The 22,482-nt window shown below is 39.9% G+C and overlaps 1 protein-coding gene across 3 annotated transcripts in view; it reads left to right on the forward strand.

The window, feature by feature from the left end:
- The first annotated feature begins 1,289 nt into the window (after positions 1 to 1,289).
- The window catches only part of EZH2 (enhancer of zeste 2 polycomb repressive complex 2 subunit), a 107,688-nt gene continuing 86,495 nt past the window's right edge, over positions 1,290 to 22,482 (forward strand). For 2 of the 3 annotated variants that reach the window (XM_083378289.1, XM_083378291.1), the window contains exons 1-2: positions 1,290 to 1,421; positions 19,339 to 19,463. In XM_083378289.1, coding sequence (XP_083234415.1) covers positions 19,347 to 19,463 — 117 coding nt within the window. In that variant the 5' untranslated portion in view covers positions 1,290 to 1,421; positions 19,339 to 19,346. Of the gene's footprint in view, positions 1,426 to 19,338; positions 19,464 to 22,482 lie in introns of all 3 variants that reach the window. The other variant, XM_083378290.1, reaches the window with a different exon arrangement.

The raw sequence follows: 22,482 nt of genomic DNA on the forward strand, positions 1-22,482 counted from the left end.
TGCTATTTTACCAAGTGCTAGTCTGCAGAATGTTTCTTGACTGCCAGTGTCTTTATTGTACAGTCAGTCCTAAATGACAGAACTTATCAACCAATATCTTCATTTATTACTATGTAAATAGATAGAGTTTGGGTGCTGAAAATATGGCCATTTATTTGGTTTTCTCTATATTTCATCTTAGACCCATTTTTTATTTAACTTTAATGGTTAAATCATTGTTAACTGAAGATTTATGTCCTGCAAAAAGCCAGAAAGGATTTTTTTCTGAATAAAAATACTCAAGATAAATTATACTATGGCGATAATTCCAAATTACATACCCTGAAGTACAATTCTCTCCAAGGTGTGGTAAGCTGAGATATGTAAATGAATGCATCACAATTCAACCTTATCTATTTTTATGAAAAAATGTGGCTCACACTATATGTCCCTTTATATGCAGTTGCAGTCTAAGTTTCTAAGGCGCGGGAGATATAGGATTCTAAGTTCAAGATAATTGCCTTTTTGGTCTTCGTTAGTATGTGACATGATTTGCAGTTGAATTTGAAAACAAAAGCACCATTCTCCTATTAGTATTTCTTGATGTAATGTATGTATTGAATATCCGCTGATGCAATTCTGCTAGAAATCAGGGAAATATTTTAGGCAAATTCGCTCATCGACAAGGCTTTGCCTACATCCGTTTCGTTACTGGAGCAAACAGCAACTCTCCGAGTGGGCGGTGACTGAAAAAGGAGACGGCGGGAGCTGGGCACCGAGCCCGATCTCGAGGCGCGCATTTGTGTTCCACAGCAGGCGCGCACCCTGACACTTGCGCGCAAAAAACCCCAAAAAAACCCTCCAGCTGTTGAAACCGTTAACGGTAGCCTGTGTTAAAGAGCTGAATGCTCCGCTAAGACGCTTATCCTTCTGTTTAGACGGGGCTTGAATTTTCTTTCTCCGATGGCAGGTCAGGAGGAAGATTTTTTACGCTTCAGCCACCTATTTCCGCAGTTATACGGGGACAGAACTTGGCGGTAAAGAGAGGGTATTAAGTTTTTGAAAAGAGAAAAAGGAGAAAGCTCCCTATCTCTTCTAGCCAGTCAGCGCGAGAACAAAGAACTTCCCTCTGTTTCCCGCCCCGCACGTGTAGGGGGGGGGGGGGAGAAGCGAATTCTCCACCCCTCCATTGCTGCTGATACTGCCTCCTTCTGCCGCCGATTGGTAGCTGCCTGGTCCTGCTGGGCGGGGAAGGGAGAGATATCCAATCCTGACGACGGTAGGTTTTCTCCAATGAGAGCGATGGCCATTGGGCCGCCGCGGGGTTTGGCGCTCTGTTGTCCGGAGCTGGGGACAAGAAGACAAGGAAGATCAGTGAAGTGAACCCGACGCTCGGACAGAAAGTGAAAGGCAGCGCGGTGGGCGAGAAGCCACCGGCGGCAGTAGGTGCTACTACCAGGGAGTGGGCTAACGAGTAAACGGGCGACGGGTAGAGGAAGGGAAAGACACACCCGCTCAGGGGCTCTTTGTCGTGCTTGGGGGCGGGGGATGGGACTCATGCAAGTTAAGGTGGGGGTTGTCTATAGGGCGACAGGGGCGGGCTTCCTACGAAGGGCAGCCTGGGAGAGGTGTCTCTGAAAGCCCCTGCTCTAGTTAAATGCAGTAGGGCTTGAATTAGAAAGGGTTAGTACTAGGGTAAGCGAGGCTGTGAGGGTACACCAAGTCTGCGGAGAAATTAGGATAAATGGGGGGCGGCGACTGAGAGGGCGTATGGAAGATTAGATAATAGGGTGGAAATGAACTTAAGAGAAAGGAAAGGTGGTTTTCGGGGAAGCAGATATTGCTCAGAATTGACGAAATTATCATTTTACTTCTTCGTTCAGCACCTAGCTCATAACTAAACATAGTACGTGATTAGACAGTGGCATCCAGTATGACATATTTTAAGAGAATTTAAAGAATCGTGAGGATGAATTTGAATCTCCTGTCGCAGGGCCAATTTCCTTCATGAGAATTAAGGCACTAGCTTTTTATAAGAATACTTTAAAGAGGTGCAAACTCTTGGGATGTGATTGAGAACAAGTGGTGAATGAAAAGTATACTTTGTTCTGAATCACCTAAGTATTTCGAGATCTGTAATGTGATTAAACAGATAGATGAATGAAGGGTCGGAAGCTAATCTGCAGAAGGAAGGGGCAGAACTGATTATATTTTTAGAGATAGAATGTATTCCTGTCCTCTACTCAAGTCCAACAATACTCTTCCCTGCATTCTATTTTGGGATGCAGTAATTATTTGAAGGGAGATCTGTAAATTACTGGGAATTCAAAATAGTTTAATTGAAACACTAGAATTCTCACTTAATGCTAACAAAGGAAAATTACTTCCAAAGTGAGGTTCTAGAGAGAAAAAGCTTTAAGTCTTCTGAATCTTCTGTATAAGCTGGGTATGGAATGGAATATAAGTTCCCAATGAAAAAGCTTTAGTATTATAATTTCCAAAATGTAAAGATACCAGCTGTGATTCTGTATATATCTTATTTGGAAATAAATGTTTGAGTGGAAGAGATTGACTTATGAATAGGGATGAGTAAATCTATCCTGGGGCGGTATTGGTAAAAAAAATATATTGACCTTCCTTCAGTTCATTTCTGATTCAAATATCAATATTTAAACTACTAATATTAAAATACCCAGATTTTGTAAGCAGATTGCAATATGGCAAACAGTGATTACCCTGAACAATTTTGGCCCATAATGGATTTTTTGCTCAGAATATTTTATCAGTGGAAGTATTTTTTATTTCAGATAATCCCTGGATATGTCTCAGTATGTACTGTGTTGGAAGTAACATTCTGTACTGTAACAGAATCTTATTTAAGAAGTGCCACTTAAAGTTTTTGCAAATATTTGCATATTTATAAGATTGTTTCTTTTGAATTGAACTGTTCACTTAATTATCGGATTTTTTAAATTGATCTAAAAATTTCCAGTTGATTTATATGATCACCAGCAGCTCTGCTCACTATATGAAGTTGATACTGCTATACAGCTCACTGTAGCATATAACCTACAAAGGTTTGCTTTAAGAAAGAAAATTGTTATTTTTCTTCGCAGTATCTTGTGGCTGTGATAGGATTAAAATTTGAAATTATTAAAATTATTCAATTTTATTTATTGAATGAAATGAGCAAGAACTTTAAAAGTTGTTTACCTGACTAAAATCACTATTGTTTAGGTAAATGCCTTCTGCAATAATTATATTGAAAAGGCCTTGTCTACAGTCATGTGAAAAAGAAAATACGCCCTCTGAATTCTATGGTTTTACTTAGGACATAGTAAAAATCAACTAGTGTGTAAAACTAAATACACCTTATGATTCAACAGCTTGTAGAAATCCCTTTAGCAGCAATAACTTGAAGTAATTGCACACCCTTATTGCTTTCAAAAGTATGGAAAGGCTATGTAGCAGCCAGGTGTTGCTAATGAAGTGCCCTTGATCAATTGATCATCAGTAACCTCTATAAAAGCCAAAATTTTAGGAGTTTGCTGGTCTCCAGCATTGTGGTGTGTATTAACACAATGCCAAAGAGTAAAGACATCAGCAATGATCTTAGAAAAGGAATTGTTGCTGCCCATCAATCTGGAAATGGTTATAAGGACATTTCCAAACAATTTAAAGTCCATCATTATTCACAAATGGAGAAAATTCAAGACAATTGCCAATCTTCCCAAGAGTGGATATCCCAGCAAATTCACCATAAGGTCAGACTGCAAGACTCAGATTGAAAAAAAAATCCAAGAGTTACATTGCAGACTAGAGGCCTCAGTTAAATATTATGCTTCATGACAGTACAATTAGAAAAAGACTGAACAAGTATGGTTTATTTGGAAGGATTGCTAGGAGAAAGACTTTTCTCTCTAAAAGAACATGGCAATATCACTTAGGTTTCCAAAGTTGCATGTGAACAAATCACAAGACTTATGGAATGCTGTCATTTGGACAGAGGAGACCAAAGTGGAGATATTTGGCGATAATGCACAGTGCCGTGTTTGACCAAAACCAAACACAACTTAGCATAAACATACAAAATATCAAATACAGTGGTGGAGGAGTGATGATTTGGGCTTGTTTTGCAGCCAGAAGACCTGGAAGCCTTGGAGTCATTGAGTAAACTATGAACTCCTCTGTATATTAAAGTATTCTAGAGTCAAATGTGAGGTCATCTGTCTGACAGCTAGAGCTTGGCTGACATTGGATCTTGTAACAGAACAATGATCCCAAGCACACCAGCCAATCTATAACAGAATAGCTGAAAAAGAAAAGAATCAAGGAGTTACAATGGCCCAGTCCAAGTCCAGACCTCAACCTGATTGAAATGCTGTGACAGTACCTCAAGAGAGCTGTGCATAAACAAATACCCACAAACCTCAATGAACTGAAACAATGTTATAAAGAAGAGTGGGTCAAAATTCCTCCACAGCAATGTGAAAGACTGATAAAGTCATACAGAAAACAATTACTTAGAGTTATTGCTGTTAAAGGTGTTTCTACAAGCTATTGAATCAAAAAGTGTATTTAGTTTTACATACCTGGCTTCTTTATTTTGGCTTTCTTTTTGTAAAATAAATGATGACATGCAATGTGTCATGCATTTTGTTCATCTGAGGTTGTATGTACCTACTTTTAATAACTGTTAAGGAATAAATGATTTTTATTACGTCACAGTACATAAAACCATAAACTCAAAGGGGGTGTACTTTCTTTTTGAGACAACTGTTTATTTCCTTGTATTATTTGTTACAATGAGGAAATTAACGACAGACTTTCTGGCCTATATATATTTATTTTTATTGCATTTATATACCGCCCTTTCCCTGAGGACTCAGGGCGGTTTACAGGGAGTTAAAAATCAAACATACAAAAGTTAAAAACCAAGTTAAAAAATATTAAATCAACCCTGTACTCTTAAAAACCCCAGTTAAAAATTTTCTCCTCAGCCTGGGCCCGAGAGCTCAAAGAGCCAGGTCTTCAGGCCCCGGCGGAATGATCGGAGGTCGGGGGCAGTCCTCAGCTCCACCGGCAGCTGGTTCCAGAGGGCAGGCGCCCCCACTGAGAAGGCCCTATCCCTGGGTGTCACCGCCGGCAATCTCTTACCGGCGGAACCCTGAGCAGACCCTCCCTGTGGGAGCGCACTGGGCGAAGGGCGTTTGATGCCGGCAGCAGGTGTTCCCTCAAATACCCCGGACCCAGGCCATGTAGGGCTTTATAGGTAATAACCAGCACCTTGAATTTCACCCGGAGGGCAACCGGAAGCCAATATATCTCATATACAAATTATTTGAAAATGTAAACAGTACTTTATAATAAAATACCAGCTCTTTACTGTAGTATCCCTTCACATTAGCATCAGTAAGTACTGTCGTTTGAAGTGGGATGGCTTTAATGAAATAAATAATATGTTTTAACATATGTATTAGTCCACTGTTACTGTTTTTGTACAACAGACATATGTGAGTTGTCAGTATTTATTGATACAGTATAATCAGAATTAAATAAGATAAAGTGAGAGAAAAAATATTTGATCCCCTGGTGATTTTGTATGTTTGCCCACTGACAAAGAAATGATCAGTCTATAATTTTAATGGTAGGTTTATTGTAACAGTGAGAGACAGAATAATGACCAAAAAATCCAGAAAAACGCATTTCAAAAAAGTTAAAAATTGATTTGCGTTTTAATGAGTGAAATAAGTATTTGACCCCTTTGCAAAACATGACTTAGTACTTGGTGGCAAAACACTTGTTGCCAATCACAGAGGTCAGACGTTTTTTGTAGCTGGCCACCAGGTTTGCACACATCTTAGGAGTGATTTTGTCTCACTCTTCTTTGCAGATTTTCTCCAAATCATTAAGGTTTCGAGGCTGATGATTGGCAGCTCGAATGTTCAGCTCCCTCCACAGATTTTCTATGGTATTAAGGTCTGGAGATTGGCTAGGCCACTCCAGGACCTTCTTGAGCCGCTTTGTTGCCTTGGCCACATGTTTTGGGTCATTGTCATGCTGGAATACCCATCTACGACCCATTTTCAATGCCCTGGCCCCGTCCATCGTTCCTTTAATGTGGTGGAATTGTCCTGTCCCCTTAGCAGAAAAACACCCCCAAAGCATAATGTTTCCACCTCCATATTTGACGGTGGGAATGGTGTTCTTGGGATCATAGACAGCATTCCTCCTTCTCCAAACACAGCAAGTTGAGTTAATGCCAAAGAGCTCGATTTTGGTCTCATCTGACCACAACACTTACACCCAGTTCTCTGAATCATTCAGATGTTCATTGGCAGACTTCAGACAGGCCTGTAGATATGTTTTCTTGAGCAGGGGTACCCTGCGGGTGCTGCAGGGTTTCAGTCCTTCATGGCATAGTGTGTTACCAATTGTTTTCTTGGTGACTATGGTTGCAGCTGTCTTGAGATCATTGACAAGATCCTCACGTGTAGTTCTGGGCTGATTCCTCACTATTTTCATGATCATTGAAACTCCACAAGGTGAGATCTTGCATGGAGCCCCAGACCAAGGGAGATTGACTGTTATTTTCTGTTTCTTCCATTTGGGAATAATCACACCAACTATTATCACCTCACCAAGCTACTTGGTGATAGTCTTGTAGCCCAGAGGTCCCCAAACTTTTGGGCACCATGGACCAATTCCGTGTAGAGAGGTTTATCCGTGGACTGAAGGGGGTGTGGTTTTGTGTGCTGCTTACATCCCGCGGATGGGGCTTTGCTTGTTTGTGCAGACTGCTTGCTGGCATGCCACATCCTGTTACTAGTCCATGGACCAGGGGTTGGGGACCCCTGTTGTAGCCCATTCCAGCCTTGTGTAGGTGTACAATCTTGTCGCAGACATTCTTGGACAGACTTTTTGGTCTTGGCCATGGTGGAGAGTTTGGAATCTGATTGATTGATTGCTTCTGTGGACAAGTGTCTTTTATACAGGTAACAAGATGAGATTAGGAGCATTCCCTTTAAGAGACTGCTCCTAATCTCAGTTCGTTACCTATATAAAAGACACCTGGGAGCCAGAAATCTTGCTGATTGATAGGGGATCAAATACCTATTTCACTCATTAAAATGCAAATCAATTTATAACTTTTTTAAAATGCATTTTTCTGGATTTTTTGTTGTTATTCTGTCTCTCACTGTTAAAATAAACTTACCATTACAATTATAGACTGATCATTTCTTTGTCAGTGGGCAAATGTACAAAATCAGCAGGGGATCAAATAATTTTTCTCCTCACTGTACTTCCTTAAGGATTTTGAACATCAGTAATGCATGATACATCAGGAATTTTCAAACTTGTGGTTTTTTTTAAACTTTTTCTCACTACATTACAAGCACACTTGATAAGCATAAAAGAAACTTTGTCAAAAAGTGAAATACCAAAACTCAAGCAGAGGACCATCAATCTCTAAAGATTGCTGAACTTTACTACCAGAATCCTTTGGTACTGGTCATTCTGCCTAAAGTTGCTCAAGTAGTAGTAATTCATCAAAGTGTAGGAACACCACAATAGATTGAAATAAAACAAGTTAAATAGTTTTGGTTTTTAAATCTACTGTAGTTCTTTTTAAATGTATTTGCTTTCATCTATCAGAGCAATGGAAATAGAGGAAAATATTAACTTTTAGCCATCCTGAGTGACAAATATTGTCATTAATAAAATAGAACATATGGATTTTAAAAACAATTTATTATCTGCCTAAATTCAATATCCAGCCATTGCAGTGATATGACTAGGTTCACTAAAGTGAATACCACAGATATTTGCAAAGGGAGGGTGCAATAAAGAAGTAAACGACCAAAGCAGATCATTTCATAATGCAAAAAAAGTGGTTTTGATAAGGTTTTGGTGAAATTAAGTTAACAAAAATTCTTCGGAATGCAGCCATGGCTGTATGTAATAATTTTTTTGAAGAAAAACAGTCACTGAATATTGATTTATTTGGCCAGAACATTTATTGATTGCCTGAGTAATTGTGAAATTCAGGTTTTAATTTTTGTACATCGAAATAGTTAAATTTGTATATTTGTATACTTGGAATAAATGGAGTAACTGATACATGCATTTTTATGCAGTTCTGATAATTTTAGTACATAAATTAGCATAAATAAATTATATCAAGTTTTTTTATTGCCAAGTTTCTATCACTAAGCAGTGCCAGCTGAACAGAGGTTCTGAGACTTTAACTAGGAAGTTCTATGGCATGAAAAAACTGAAAGTTCCTGACATACAACATGCCTGTCTGTACTTTTTAGGTAATGAGGTATGAATAACAATATGCTGACTTTCTAGAAAGTTGCTTAATTAGAGAATCAAGCTTGCTTAAATTAGAATGAGCAGACTTGGGTAAAAATGAGTTATGCTTTTGGTAAACAGAACAACTAAGTTTAGGCTCACTGAAACCATACCCAATAAACATTGCATATGAAAAGGATATGACAAGATTGGCAACTTAGTTGCCTATCATGAAGAAGATTGCCATGGAATACAAGAGAATAAAGGCAAAATAGAATAACTTAATTAAATGAAAGAAGAATAAATGTATTGTGAGTATATAAAACTATAAGAAAAGGGAAGAATATCATAAATTTAAACGAAAGTGTCCTGGTATATTGGAGTTGGATTGTGGAAGTGAAGGATAGGTTTAATAATGGGGAAAAAATAAGATACAGGTCAGAAAGTGCATTAATGTTATCTGGAGTTTTATTGCTGCATATGAATGTATAAATTTATACAGAATAAAGTACAAAAGAATATACAAATTGTATGGAAGAAATGGAAGCAAAGATGATTTGCAAGTTAGAACGTTATGGAGGAATATAGTAAATAGTATTGATCTAAATTAAATTTAGGCATATTCCCTTTTTGGTTTTTTGGTCTTTGCCTATTATCATCTGTATGTCTGAGCTAACACTAATTGTACTGAAAGAACAAAATTAAGGATTTGTCATACATATGTAATTGAATATAGGGACAGTGATTTCATCATCATGTCAATAATTTGTACTGAAAAAAAGCACTCACAAGAAAATTAGTCTTATGTGTTTACAAATAGATTAGAAAATCACAGCATGTTAATCCTTTCATAACATAATAGTTATGCATATTATATGGTCATGTAATGTCTCTATTCCTAGCAATCATTTTCAAGCAATGTTTGATCAATGAATTGATGCTTCAGTAAGTTGTCTAAAAAATTATAGATCTTCTAAGTCAGATTGTCAGATGTCAGATCCAGTAAGAAAAAATTGCCTTCTCTTGGAGCTTTAATGGAGGTCTTATCAGCAGTGCTCAACTTAATTAACTTGAAAAGATGCTTTAAACAATAGTGAAGACAAAAGTTGTAGCTGCAATGCATATGGCATATTTTGGGTTTTTGCAAACAACAAGGCATATATTTGGAAGCTTGTAGCAATATTTGAAGAAAAGTCAAACGACCTGAGAAGCAAATACATATACTAAAGAGCAGAGATTTATTAGATAAAGAAGCAATTGCCATGGTTAACAAGACCAAACACATCTACATAAGTAAGAGAATCAAAGAGACAAGTCCAATGTATAAGAAGCAAGTGAAAAGTCCTTATTAAAACTTAGAAATGCTTGAAGGATCTTTGCAGATGAGATAAGGTTTGAGCTTTTAACAAACTATAGTGCAGTATAGGCAACAAAGACAGTGTATGTATGAAGGGTATCGAAGATACAGCTTCCTAAAGAGGGCAGAGAGTGATTATTATGAGGAATCAAATATAGAATGATTTCACCCATGTTGAAGCAAAAGTGAGCAACAAAAACTATTTTCAACTCTTTATCAAATCCTCTGACAACTATTAACTACATGGACAAAAGATACTGCAAAGAAGATCTAGGAAGAAAAGTTATGAATAGTTTATCATTCAGCTTCCCAGTCTGTAGAAAAATACTGGAAGAAAGAGAATTATATTACAAGTGAATGACTGTGGATATGTTGGTGATGATATTTGATTTTTGGGACCATGGCCTTAATTATCTGGATTATGGACTGTAGGTATGAGATGTCTTTTATCTGTTAAAAGAAAACTGGCTTAACTATGGTGAGCGTGATGAGAAGGGCTTTATACTGTATCCCATGGGATTAGAGATAGATATCCTGAAGGAAAATCTTCAGATAAGTGCTTATGTGCTATAGAAGAAAATGGAAATGTAATAATGGGATCTTATCTTGAGTCACATTTCAGGGTGGTTAAATATTTTGGCTGTAAATGATTAGCTAGAAAGAAAGAGTAGTAATAATTCTACTGGTGTCTGGAGGTATGAAGCATATAGCGACACATGTTTGGAATTCAGTTCTGAAAAGCATGGCCATTGCAGTTATTCCTAAATTGCTTTGATGCTGACTTTTTCCTTTGGAGAACCAAGAACCAATATTTGACCTGATAATCACCAATACTGAAAGTATAGTCAAGAAAATGGAAATTGCAGGATTATCAGGGGAATCCCGACTGCCGCGTAACAGAGTGAGCGCCTGTTACTCATCCCAGCTTCTGCCAACCTAGCAGTTCGAAAGCACGTAAAAATGCAAGTAGAAAAATAGGGACCACTATGGTGGGAAGGTAACAGTGTTCTGTGTGCCTTTGGTGTCTAGTCATGCTGGCCACATGACCACGGAGACGTCCTCGGACAAGTGCTGGCTCTTCGGCTTTGAAACGGAGATAAGCACCACCCCCTAGAGTTGGAAATGACAAGCACGCATGTGCGGGGGAACCTTTACCTTTACCTTTTTACTGTGGAATGTAAAAGGGACGCGGTGGCTCAGTGGGTTAGGACGCTGAGCTTGTCGATCAGAAGGTCGGCAGTTTGGCGTGTCGAATCCCGAGTGCCACGTAACAGAGTGAGCGCCTGTTACTCGTCCCAGCTTCTGCCAACCTAGCAGTTCGAAAGCACGTAAAAAATGCAAGTATAAAAATAGGGACCACTACGGTGGGAAGGTAACAGCGTTCCATGTGCCTTTGGCATCTAGTCATGCTGGCCACATGACCACAGAGACGTCCTCGGACAAGTGCTGGCTCTTTGGCTTTGAAACGGAGATGAGCACCGGCCCCTAGAGTTGGAAACGACAAGCATGCATGTGCGGGGGAAACTTTACCTTTACCTTACTGTGGAATGTAGTCAAACACGAATCTTATACTTAGAAAATAGAGCAATTCTAACAAACTAAAAAAAAGTTATTCCTGCTTAAATTCTTCTAAAAAGGTAAGATCTTTGTAAGACAAAGTCGTAATGATATGAAGTTGGCATGGATTTATCAAAAATAATTTTTCCAGACTAACTTTATCTCATATCATTTCCTGAGTAGATTAGATGGCATGTCAATTAAATGAGTAAAATTGAATAATTGTGTTCATTAGTGTTTTATCATCAGACTGGAATGAAAATATCCTAGAAATCCTATTAAAAGTAAAATTTTATGTTTAGAAAGAACCCCAACTTTTAATATAAAGGTAATATTTGCTTGTTTATGGTAATTAGGAGTGTTTATGGTAAATGTAGTGTCCTGTGACCATGGCAACCTATAGTGGTAGTTGCAGCAATTTTGGTTGCTATCATTAAATGAATTTTCTGAGTCAGTAAGCACAGCATCATGTGACTGCCATTTATGACCTTCTGCCAGCATCCTTACTGATTTTGTTTCTTGGAAGCCAGCAATGAAGGTCGCAAATGGTGATCCTGTGACTGTGGGACTATGCAACCATCCAAAGATTCTTTTCTAAAATACAACTGGACTTGATTTTTTTCCTTAAAAACATTTTGTTCATTCAAAAAGCTTCTTCAGTTCTGACTGAATGGTGGAGAATAGAAGGATTTATATCTCTGTGTTTTATCCTTGGTGTGGAGAAGCTTCTGCTTTTATGTATTCTTGGGTTTAAAATATGCATGTATGTTGTGTTGAGCTGAAAATCCTCCTGAGATTTTCAGATATTCCTGTATGGTATGTAATAGCAACATTGCTCCATTTGTTGTGCTCTTCTTTGTTATGGAGGAGCTTCTAATGTACTATGTTTTTCTGGATTTGATGAAGGCCTAGTCGGCATAGCTCCAAGTTCTGAGGCTTCTTTGATGTCCTTCTCTACCTGAAGGATAAAACACTCAGACATAAACTGATGCAGGTTCGCATCCCATCAGGCTCAAGGTTGACTCAGCCTTCCATCCTTCCGAGGTAGGTAAAATGAGGACCCAGATTGTTGGGGGCAATTAAGCTAACTTTGTAATAATGCCGCTTGGGGTGTGTGTGAAAGCCCTAATAAGCAGGCATATACATAGAGTGAAGGCTACTGCTAAGCTTGTAAGCCGCCCTGAGTCGGAGAAGGGCGGGATATAAATGGAATTAAAATAAAAAATAAAATAAATCAATGTGGTATATGCAGCACAATGCATTGAAATGTGCAGAGCTGTACATTGGGGAAACAACAAATGTATGGCACAACATAGGAGAACAAAACCATCAGGACAGATTCAGCAGTCCATCTGCATCTGAAAGACAGGTCAGTTTCTTGAAGACAGCAAGGTTCACATTCCTGACAGGACCACTGGTTTGAAAGAGGTCAAAGAGGCCATCTATGTTAAAATTGAACAGCCCTCTCTACAAAAGGGGAGGGATATGATACCATCTATCCCCTGTTTACAACACAAGTATTTTAGCAGTCTCAAGAAGTTTCCATACCCATTTGAACTTTGATTCAGATTACCTAGGATATAGATAAACCTCCCAAGTGGCCTCAATGACTCTCAGAGAGCTAATGACCAAACCTCAGAGTGCTGACTACCAGATGACTACAAAGAATATAAATCCTTCCATTCCCCACCATTCAGTCAAAACTAAACAAGCTTCTTGGAGGAGAAGCAAGACGATTTCAAGGTGAAAAACCAAGAATGTCCAGTTGCCTTTTGGAAAAGCACCTTTGGGACAGTCATGATCTGGAAGCTCCACAGATATTTAAACATTGTGATTGTGAACCAGTTTCTGAGTGTCTCAATTATTATGTGACCATGGGGATGATGCAACAGCTGCAATTACAAGAACCAGCTGTAAGTCACCTTGTTCAGCATTGTTGTTACTTTGAATGGTTGCTGAACAAGTGGTCATTAAGTGAGGACTTCCTGTAGTACAGATTTGTTTATTGAATTATGTTGACATTGAGTGGTTTCCAGTTTTTATTAAATTCTGTGTCAGATTTTTTTTGAGATGGAAGGTTCATATATACTTTTATACAGAAATTTAATTAACCATTTTGCCATAAAAGAGACCAAACATCTATTCCAATAAAAGGCATATAATAGCCTTGCAACAGTTAGTATATACTGTGCTAAATTGGTATACTATTTGGAATAAATGATTTTGTAAAGTTTAGTAAATATTCGGTTGAAATGGGAATTTAACTGTTAAGATTTTATTCATTTTAGTATGAGTTATTTTCCAAAATTATTGAGCTTTAAACATTCTCACCAAATATAAAAGAATGATCCAACCAGATTATTGCAGTTCTATCATTTTTTCCATAATTTTTTAGAGAATGAACTTTCTCTTTTCTCAACCAAAACTGGGATAGCATATCAATGATGAAACATGCAAATTTTCTTTAAGTATAAAATTTGGTATAAAGTATTTCATTAAAATTCCAATTGTTGAATATTTATTATCCCATTTAAATCCTGGATCCATTTAAATCATTCATTTAATTTGATTAACAGGCTCTCAGTCATATTTCAACAATTTTTAAGACCTAGCAGATGCTCCAAATTATGCATTATAAGATTTTCATATTCAGTCAAATCTGTATGTGCTACATGTTTCTGTAAACTCTCTACTTATGCTACTTATTTAAAGATATTAAAACCAGACAGTTCAACTAAGCCATTGTGAAATAAAAATTACAGATTTTATCTTATTAATAATCAGATCTTCCAGTCTAAATGAACTTGTGAATCTACTGAACTTGTGAATCTTTCAGATCTTTCAGATAAGAAAAATAAAGGTTATATATTAGTTCAGTTAGGGGTCAAAAGGTTGCAGTAAGAAATGTTTGTGTTATATTTTGTAAAATAAAAGCCCAAAATGAATACTTATCAGCATGCTTTAAACAATGGTTGTTGAGAGTGTGGTGGCGGATCAGCTTCCTCTGTTCCTGGATGAAGCTGATTATCTGGACCCGTAGCAATCGGGTTTCAGGCCTGGGCACAGCACGGAGACGGCATTGGTCGCGCTGGTGAATGATCTCTGGCAGGCTTGGGACAGGGGTTGTTCCTCTGTCCTAGTCCTTTTAGATCTCTCAGCGGCTTTCGATACCATCGACCATGGTATCCTACTGCGGCGTCTCAGGGGATTGGGAATGGGAGGCACTGTTTTGCAGTGGTTCTCCTATCTCCTGGGCTGCTCGCAGTCGGTGTTGACGGGAGGGCGGAGGTCCGCCCCGAGGCCTCTCGTTTGTGGAGTTCCTCAGGGGTCGGTTCTCTCGCCCCTCCTGTTCAACATCTATATGAAGCCGCTGGGCGAGATCATTCGTGGTTTTGGGGTGGGGTATCATCAGTACGTTGATGATACCCAACTTTTTTTCTCCACCCCGAACCAACCCAGCAATGCCCTCACCGTGATGGCCCATTGCCTGGAAGCGGTGCGGGTCTGGATGGGGAGAAACAGGCTTCGTCTCAATCCTGCCAAGACTGAGTGGCTGTGCATACCGGCATCTCGGGTCAACTAGACTATTCCATCTCTAACGATGGGGGGTGAGGTGTTACCCCCCGTTGATAGGGGTCGCAACTTGGGCGTCCTCCTGGATTCACGGCTCAATTTTGAAGATCATATAGGAGCCGTGACCAGGGGGGCTTTTGCCCAGGTTCGCCTGGTGCGCCAGTTGCGACCCTACCTGGACCGAGATGCCCTATGCATAGTCACTCATGCGCTCGTGACTTCCCGTTTAGACTACTGCAACGCTCTCTACATGGGGCTGCCCTTGAGGACCACCCGGAGGCTTCAGCTGGTGCAGAATGTGGCTGCGCGAGTTGTGATGGGGGTCCCCCGATACTCCCATGTAACACCTCTACTCCGCGAGCTGCATTGGCTCCCGGTTGCCCTTCGGGTGAGATTCAAGGTGCTGGTGATGACCTATAAAGCCCTAAATGGCTTGGGTCCAGGTTATCTGAGGGAACACCTGCTGCCGGCATCAAGCTCCCTTCGTCCTGTGCGCTCCCACAGGGAGGGTCTTCTCAGGGTGCCGCCGGTTAAAGATTGCCGGCGGGTAACACCCAGGGGTAGGGCCTTCTCAGTGGGCGCGCCTGCCCTTTGGAACCAGCTGCCCACGGAGCTTAGGACTGCCCCCGACCTCCATTCATTCCGCCGGGACCTGAAGACCTGGCTCTTCGAGCTCTCTGGCCCAGGCTGAGAATTTTTAATTTTAACTGGGGTTTTTATTTTCTCTCAGGGTTTCATTTAATCTTTTTTAATTGTTTTAACTTTTGTATGGATTTTCTTTTAAATACCCTGTAAACCTCCCTGAGTCCTTCGGGAAAGGGCGGTATATAAATATAAATATAAATATAAATATAAATATAAATAAATAAATAAATAAATAAATAAATAAATAAATAAATAAATATCCATTAATTAATTTTTTTTACTGTCAAAGAGAACCGTGCAATCCAAAGCAGGTGGTGTATGGTGATGCTGGTTTTGAAGTGAGTACTGTACACTGATGAGCCAAAAAAGATTAACCGGGAAGAGTTAATTTGTGTGTTCAAGAATAAAGTGGTTGGCTTATGATAGCAACATCATGTAATAAGAGAAAGATTGATTAATTAAGGGACAATTAGTAAATAGTCAAAGAGACAATGCTGTTGTTTGGTATTTTACAGACATTATTGTTAAACTGGATTTCACACTTACCTTTTTATCATATAGTCCAGACATGACAGCATGCATCTTTCACCTTTTTTCAAAGTTGAAGAGTTATTTTATGGGCAACCGTTTGATTTTCATGAAGAAACATGAAGGATTGTCAGTACCTGGCTGAAGAGACAGAGTATTAAGTTCTTTTGTGGCAATTTTAAAAAGTGCATAATAAATGGTGGTGATTATGTGGAGATGTAAATAGAGGTAACAAAAGAATTTATCTTGAAAATTATTTTCCTCTTTTTATTAAAATATTCTCCTAAATAACTTAAAGTTAAGGAGATGGAAGCATACTATCATTTAACTCTTGTAAGGTAAAGTAAAGGTAAAGGTTCCCCCTCACATGTGTGCTAGTCGTTTCCGACACTAGGGGCTGGTGCTCATCTCGTTTGAAAGCTGAAGAGCCAGCGCTTGTCCGAGGACGTCTCCGTGGTCATGTGGCCGGCATGACTAGACGCCAAAGGCGCACGGAACGCTGTTACCTTCCCACTGGAGTGGTCCCTATTTTTCTACTCGCATTTTTACGTGCTTTCGAACTGCTAGGTTGGCAGAAGCTGGGATGAGTAGCAGGTGCTCACTCTTACGCGGAAGTTGTATGGAAGAGTAATGCCTACCATTCTTTGCCTTCATTCAGCCACTCACCTCAAAAAACAGTAGCATAAGCTGGATGCTCAAGAACCATCAAACTATCCCCAAAGGACCAAGTATCAGTGCTGGTTAAACTATCCTTTTGTCTCATTCCAGCAGTGTCTTTTTCATTACAAGTGTATCTATGATAATTTCCAGGTGTATCGAAGCTTGCGTAGTCCACTGCTAGGAAATGATATGTTGTTTCTCTTATTGGTATCACTTCCTAGTACAACTGCAGCTACTTCATATGTTATCCATTAATGCTGTTGAGCAACATAAGCAAGCAACAGCTCTACTTTCATGAGGCATCACAAGAGTTATATCCTCCATGCATCTGATAAAATGAATATAGTCATGAAAGATATGTCTTTAATAAATCAGGTTAGCTTAGGAAGGTCCACCACGCTCCTGATTTGAGGTATCATACTTTAAATTTTGGGCCTTGTCAGAAGCTTACTTCAGTAGAAGACCCTTGAAACAAGGACTGTCTTATTCATTTAGAAATTTTCTTTGAGCGCTCATCTTAAGTATACTCTTTGCAACTAACAATTAGCTTATATTAAAAAATAAATTATGCTCAGTAAGTACTACTTAATCTGGGAACAGCTCTGTTATATTCTATTTATAGATACTTCTCAGCCACTGTAGGAAAATGGAACATTGGATTTACTATAACACTTTTTAAATAGTCTGGACAAATTTCCCTTTAAAAAAGATACAGCATCCAGTTTTGGTCACCACATTACAAAAAAGAGGTTGAGACTTTGGAAAAAGTGCAGAGAAGAGCAACTACCATGTTTTCCCAAAAATAAGACCAGGGTTTTATTTATTTTTCCTCCAAAAGAGGCACCAGGTCTTATTTTTTGGGGATGTCTTATTTCTGTCGCTGACAGCTCCATTTAGCTGGTCCACTTCTGGGGCTGAGGGAACAGCTTCATTCTGCAGCTGCATTCTGGTCTGCATTTTGCAGTTAGGCCTTTCTGGAAGGCCTAGGCAGCTGAGTACTGACCTATGGATTGAGTCCATATCTCAGTTCTCAATTGCAGAGGTCTTGCAGAACCGAGCTATGGATTGAATCCATAGCTTGGTTCTCAGTTGCACAGGCCTTCCAGAAAGACCTGTGACTGAGAAATGCAGGCCTGGCTGCAGAAGACACTGCAGAAGAAGTGTGCCAGTGAGGTGAGGCCTGGCTGCAAGGTAAGTGGGTGCAGGATGCATGGCACAGATCCACACCCCAACCTCCACCCTAGTTTGATTTTTAGGTGTGTGCCTCACCCACCCCCAAAAATCAAGCTAAGGCTTATTTTCAGAGTAGGTCTTACTTTTGGGGAAACACGGTAAGATGACTAAAGGCCTGGAGATTAAAATATACGTAGAATGGTTGCAAAAACGGTATGGCTAGTCTAGAGAAAAGAAGGACCAGGGATGACATGATAGCAGTATTTGAGGGTCTGCCACAAAAAAGAGGGATCAACTTACTTCCCAAAGCACTAGAAGGCAAGGCAAGAAACAATAAATGGAATCTAATCAAGGAGAAAAGCAACCTAGAATTAATGAGAACAATTAACCAGTAGAACAGCTTGCCTTCAGAAGTTCTGGATGGTTACATCACAAGATTTTTAAAAAGAGACTGGACAGCCACTTGTCTCAAACTGTATAAGGTCTCCTGCTTGAGCAGAAGGTTGGAATAGAAGACCTCCAAGGTACCTTCCAGCTTAATTTTGATTCTGAAAGATGTGCATTTTTAATGATCTTTTGTGCTCTTAATACTGCTAGTCAGCCTCCAGCTGGTAAAGAGATTGCTCTCCCCTGCCACCCAGAGGTTACAAAATTATTGATCCTTGCTATCAAAAGCTGTTAGGAAGAATCTCAGTCCTGGGTAAAAGACAATTGCTGTGAGGTATTGTGCCTGCGTGCACGTGCACACACACACACACACACACACACACACACACACGGAGAGAGGGAGAGAGAGGCACACAAGTATTCCTTGACTATTTATTTAGTGACTGTTTGAAGTTACAATGGCATTGAAAATGGTGATTTACAATTAGCCCTTACATATATGGCTATCACAACATCTCCATGGGCATGTGGTCAAAATTCAGGTACTTGAATTTTGATCACTTGACCATGATCAAAATTCAGCATGTATTTACAACAATTGCAGCATCCTTGAGGCACATGATCACCATTTGCAATCTCAGATAACATCAATGGGAGAAGTGGGATTCTTCTAAATATGAAATTCAGATAAAATTAATTGGAGATAATTAATGAGATAATAGTAATCGAAGAGTGAAAATTTATGTCCATAACTGCTAATGATAGATACTTTTATTCCCGTCCCTTGCCTATGACCTATAACTATAGTTAATGGGATGTTTGAATTATTGTTCACGACTAGAAATTGCACTTTTTTAACCTATCTTTTGACCAGCCCTTTTCTAATAGCAAGAGATAAATGATTCACTTATTGTTAGTATTTGAAATTACAAATAGTAGCTATCAAAACTACTTGCTATTAACATATCGTCTTGAATCCAGTATCATTAGAATGGAGTAACTGTTTTGCTGGGGGATATGAAAAGGAAAAGGAGGAAAAGAATTTTCCAATTGACAAGTTATGTCCATAAGTATAAGTTTCTTTTTATTTATATAAACATTCTTACATAATCAATGGCAGACATGCATGTCAATGTAGAATGGTGATTGTGTTTGATGTCGCATCCACATTTTCTTTTCAGGTGTAACTATGGGTCAGACTGGAAAGAAATCTGAGAAAGGACCAATTTGTTGGAGGAAGCGTGTAAAATCAGAATATATGAGGCTTAGACAGCTCAAGAGGTTCAGACGAGCAGATGAAGTAAAGGTAATTAATTTCTAATTCCAAAGATTTAAACCAAAGAATATTTCTAGGGTTTTTTTTGTTACTTTTTAAACTAAAATATGCTGATTCTGAAGGAAACCCACAATATCAGCATTAAATAGTAAGGCTGTCTTAGCAATTGTTCCTGGTATGGGTATTTAGTTGGTTTCCATTTGATATTTTTGTCTCTTTTAGATAGATTATAAAAATTGTTACCATAAAGGTATTTATATGCATATATATCCAAAATGCATAATTTTAATCTTTCCGAGCATACAGTTTGGAGTTTTAATAGCAGAATGACTACTATATGATATTTTTATTTTACATAGAAGTTTTTCTCCAGTTTTTGAATTGGCTAGCTGGGTGTGAGAAGGTTGTTGCTTGAAAAAATATAAGCTTAAGACAGTTTTTGAGTGTGTGAAATTAGTATAGTTCTTGGGATCCCATTTCAAGTACTACTACTTATAAGCATGGAATAAGTAAGATACAGAGTCTTCTCAAATTTAGCTGCAAAAATTCAACTTGTGATTAATTTGAAGGCAAGTCAGTTAAATCTTCCAATAGAATTGATTTTCCAAATCATGTAAAATTGACTGCTTCTAATTCTGTTCATCAAATCAGTTTGATGAGAAATTACATTAATATCAATCACATGTGACCTAGACCAATTTATATGCAGAATATAATAACCACACAATAATAGTTTTAAATATATTCTGAAAATTATATTAAAATAGTTGCTAGAAAAAGTACAAATTGGTAGTGTAGTAGAATGATGTATGTTTTTAAATTGTTGGTTTAATTTCACCCTATAGGAATATTTGTGACTAATAAATATATGAGTTCAATGTTCTTCATTTATTATCTAACAAAATGAAATTCAATGGTGAAAAAAGTAAGATTCTACATTTAGGCAAGAAAAACCAAATGTATAGGTATAGTGTAGAGCAGAGGTGTTAAACTCAATTGGGCCACATCAGCATTGTCCTTGGGGGGCCGGGTGGGTGTGGCCAAGGTGGGTGTGGTCTACTGGGTGGATGTGGCTGGAGTGCATATGGCCTACTGGGTGGGCATGGCCAGCTCTACATCATTTGCGTCAAGGGTAGCTGTGGGGGCCTGGGTAGAAGTGGGACAGATCTAAGGGTCTCTGGCAGAAGGAGAAGGGACCGGGGCAAGTGCCAAGGCATGGTCCACTGGAGGAGCCTCACTGTTCCTCTCAGGCCATGTGGGGGGGGGCTGGATGGTGGCGCGGAGGTCAAATGCCCTCAAGTACCCATGGCACTAAGCCCAGCACCACTTCCCCAAGGGGGTGCCCAGCTGCACTTAACTCCTCAAGGCTGCTGCTGCTGTGCTTGCTCTCCTTAGCCAGGTTGCTCATGATGTGTACGAGGGCAAAGTCAAGAGGGAGGCCCTCTCCCTGTCCATGTGAGGAGACCTGGCTTTGTATTCAAAGCTTCCTTAGCAATAGGATGGGAGACCCCCCCCCCAGGATAGGACAGGAGGAGGGGGCAAGAGGATGGTGAAAGGGCAGCAGGGAAGGACTAAGGCAGGACTTCCCTCAGACCCTCCCTCTCCTTCCTTTCTTCCTTCCTTCCTTTGAGTCGTAGGAAAATATTTGAGATGAGGGAGGGAGAAAAACAGGTAAGAAACGCAGCTGGGGAAGTGTCATCCTTTGTGAGGAATGAAGAAATGCACCATCGCCTGGAAGTGGCCAGCACATGGCCCTCACCTACTTCACATATCCTGCTTGGTGGGGGAGGGGATGCCATGAGCAGCATGAGAGTCGATGTAACCTGTGCAATGCTGCCCAGCCCCCAGCCTGCCCAGTTTTGGCAGGCAGCGGGGTGCTCTCCTCACAGTGCCTAGTGGCTGAGCCGGGTGGCATGAATGTGTAGAGAAGTGCAACACTTCCCAACCCCTAGCCTGCCCAAAGTAGGCAGGGTCATGGGCTGGCCAGTTCCAGGCAATGGTGCATTTCTTCATTCTTCACAAAGGGTGACACCTCCCCAGCGTGTCCCCAGGGGGAGGGGCCAATGCGGCAGGGGCTGGTCCCTCGCTGTTTCCAGACAGACTTGTGGAGCTAAGACTGCGTTTCAGCATTGATGGCCACCACAAAATTGTACATTGGCTCCTGGCTGGCCTGGGCCGGGGCCAAGGGAGCAGGGGCTGTTCCCTCACTGTTTCCAGGATGGGTTCGCGGGCCACATGAAACCACTTCGCGGGCCGCATCCGGCCCCCAGGCCTTGTGTTTGACATGTCTGGTATAGAGGGTACCTTGCTCAATAGTAATAACTTTGAGAGGGATCTTGGAGTCCTAGTGGACAATCACTTAAATATGAGCCAGCAGTGTGCTGCAGCTGCCAAAAAAGCCAACACAGTGCTAGGCTGCATTAACAGAGGGATAGAATCAAGATCACGTGAAGTATTAATACCACTTTACAATGCCTTGGAAAGGCCACACTTGGAATACTGCATCCAGTTTTGGTCACCACGATGCAAAAAGATGTTGAGACTCTGGAAAGAGTACAGAGAAGAGCAACAAAGATGATTAGAGGTCTGGAGGCTAAAACATATAAGGAACGGCTGCTGGAATTGGGTATGTCTAGTTTAATGAAGAGAAAGACTAGGGGTGACATGATAGTGTTCCAATATCTCAGGGGCTGCCACAAAGAAGAGGGAGTCAGGCTATTCTCCAAAGCGCCCGAAGGCAGGACAAGAAGTAATGGATAGAAACTAATCAAGTAGAGAAGCAACCTAGACCTAAGAAGAAACTTCCTGACAGTTAGAACAATTAACCAGTGGAACAACCTGCTTCCAGAATTGTGAATGGTCCAACACTGGAAGTTTTTAAGAAGAGACTGGACAGCCGTTTGTCTGAAATGGTATAGGGTTTCCTGCCTGAGCAGGGGGTTGTACTAGATGACCTCCAAGGTCCCTTCCAATTTTACTATTATGATTATGTGCAAAATTAAAAGCACTTCTGCATGAACATAATAACTTTCAAGGCCTTTTCTATGAA

Source organism: Vipera ursinii, assembly GCF_947247035.1.
Source record: "Vipera ursinii genome assembly, chromosome: Z".
In the NCBI taxonomy this organism is placed as follows: domain Eukaryota; kingdom Metazoa; phylum Chordata; class Lepidosauria; order Squamata; family Viperidae; genus Vipera; species Vipera ursinii.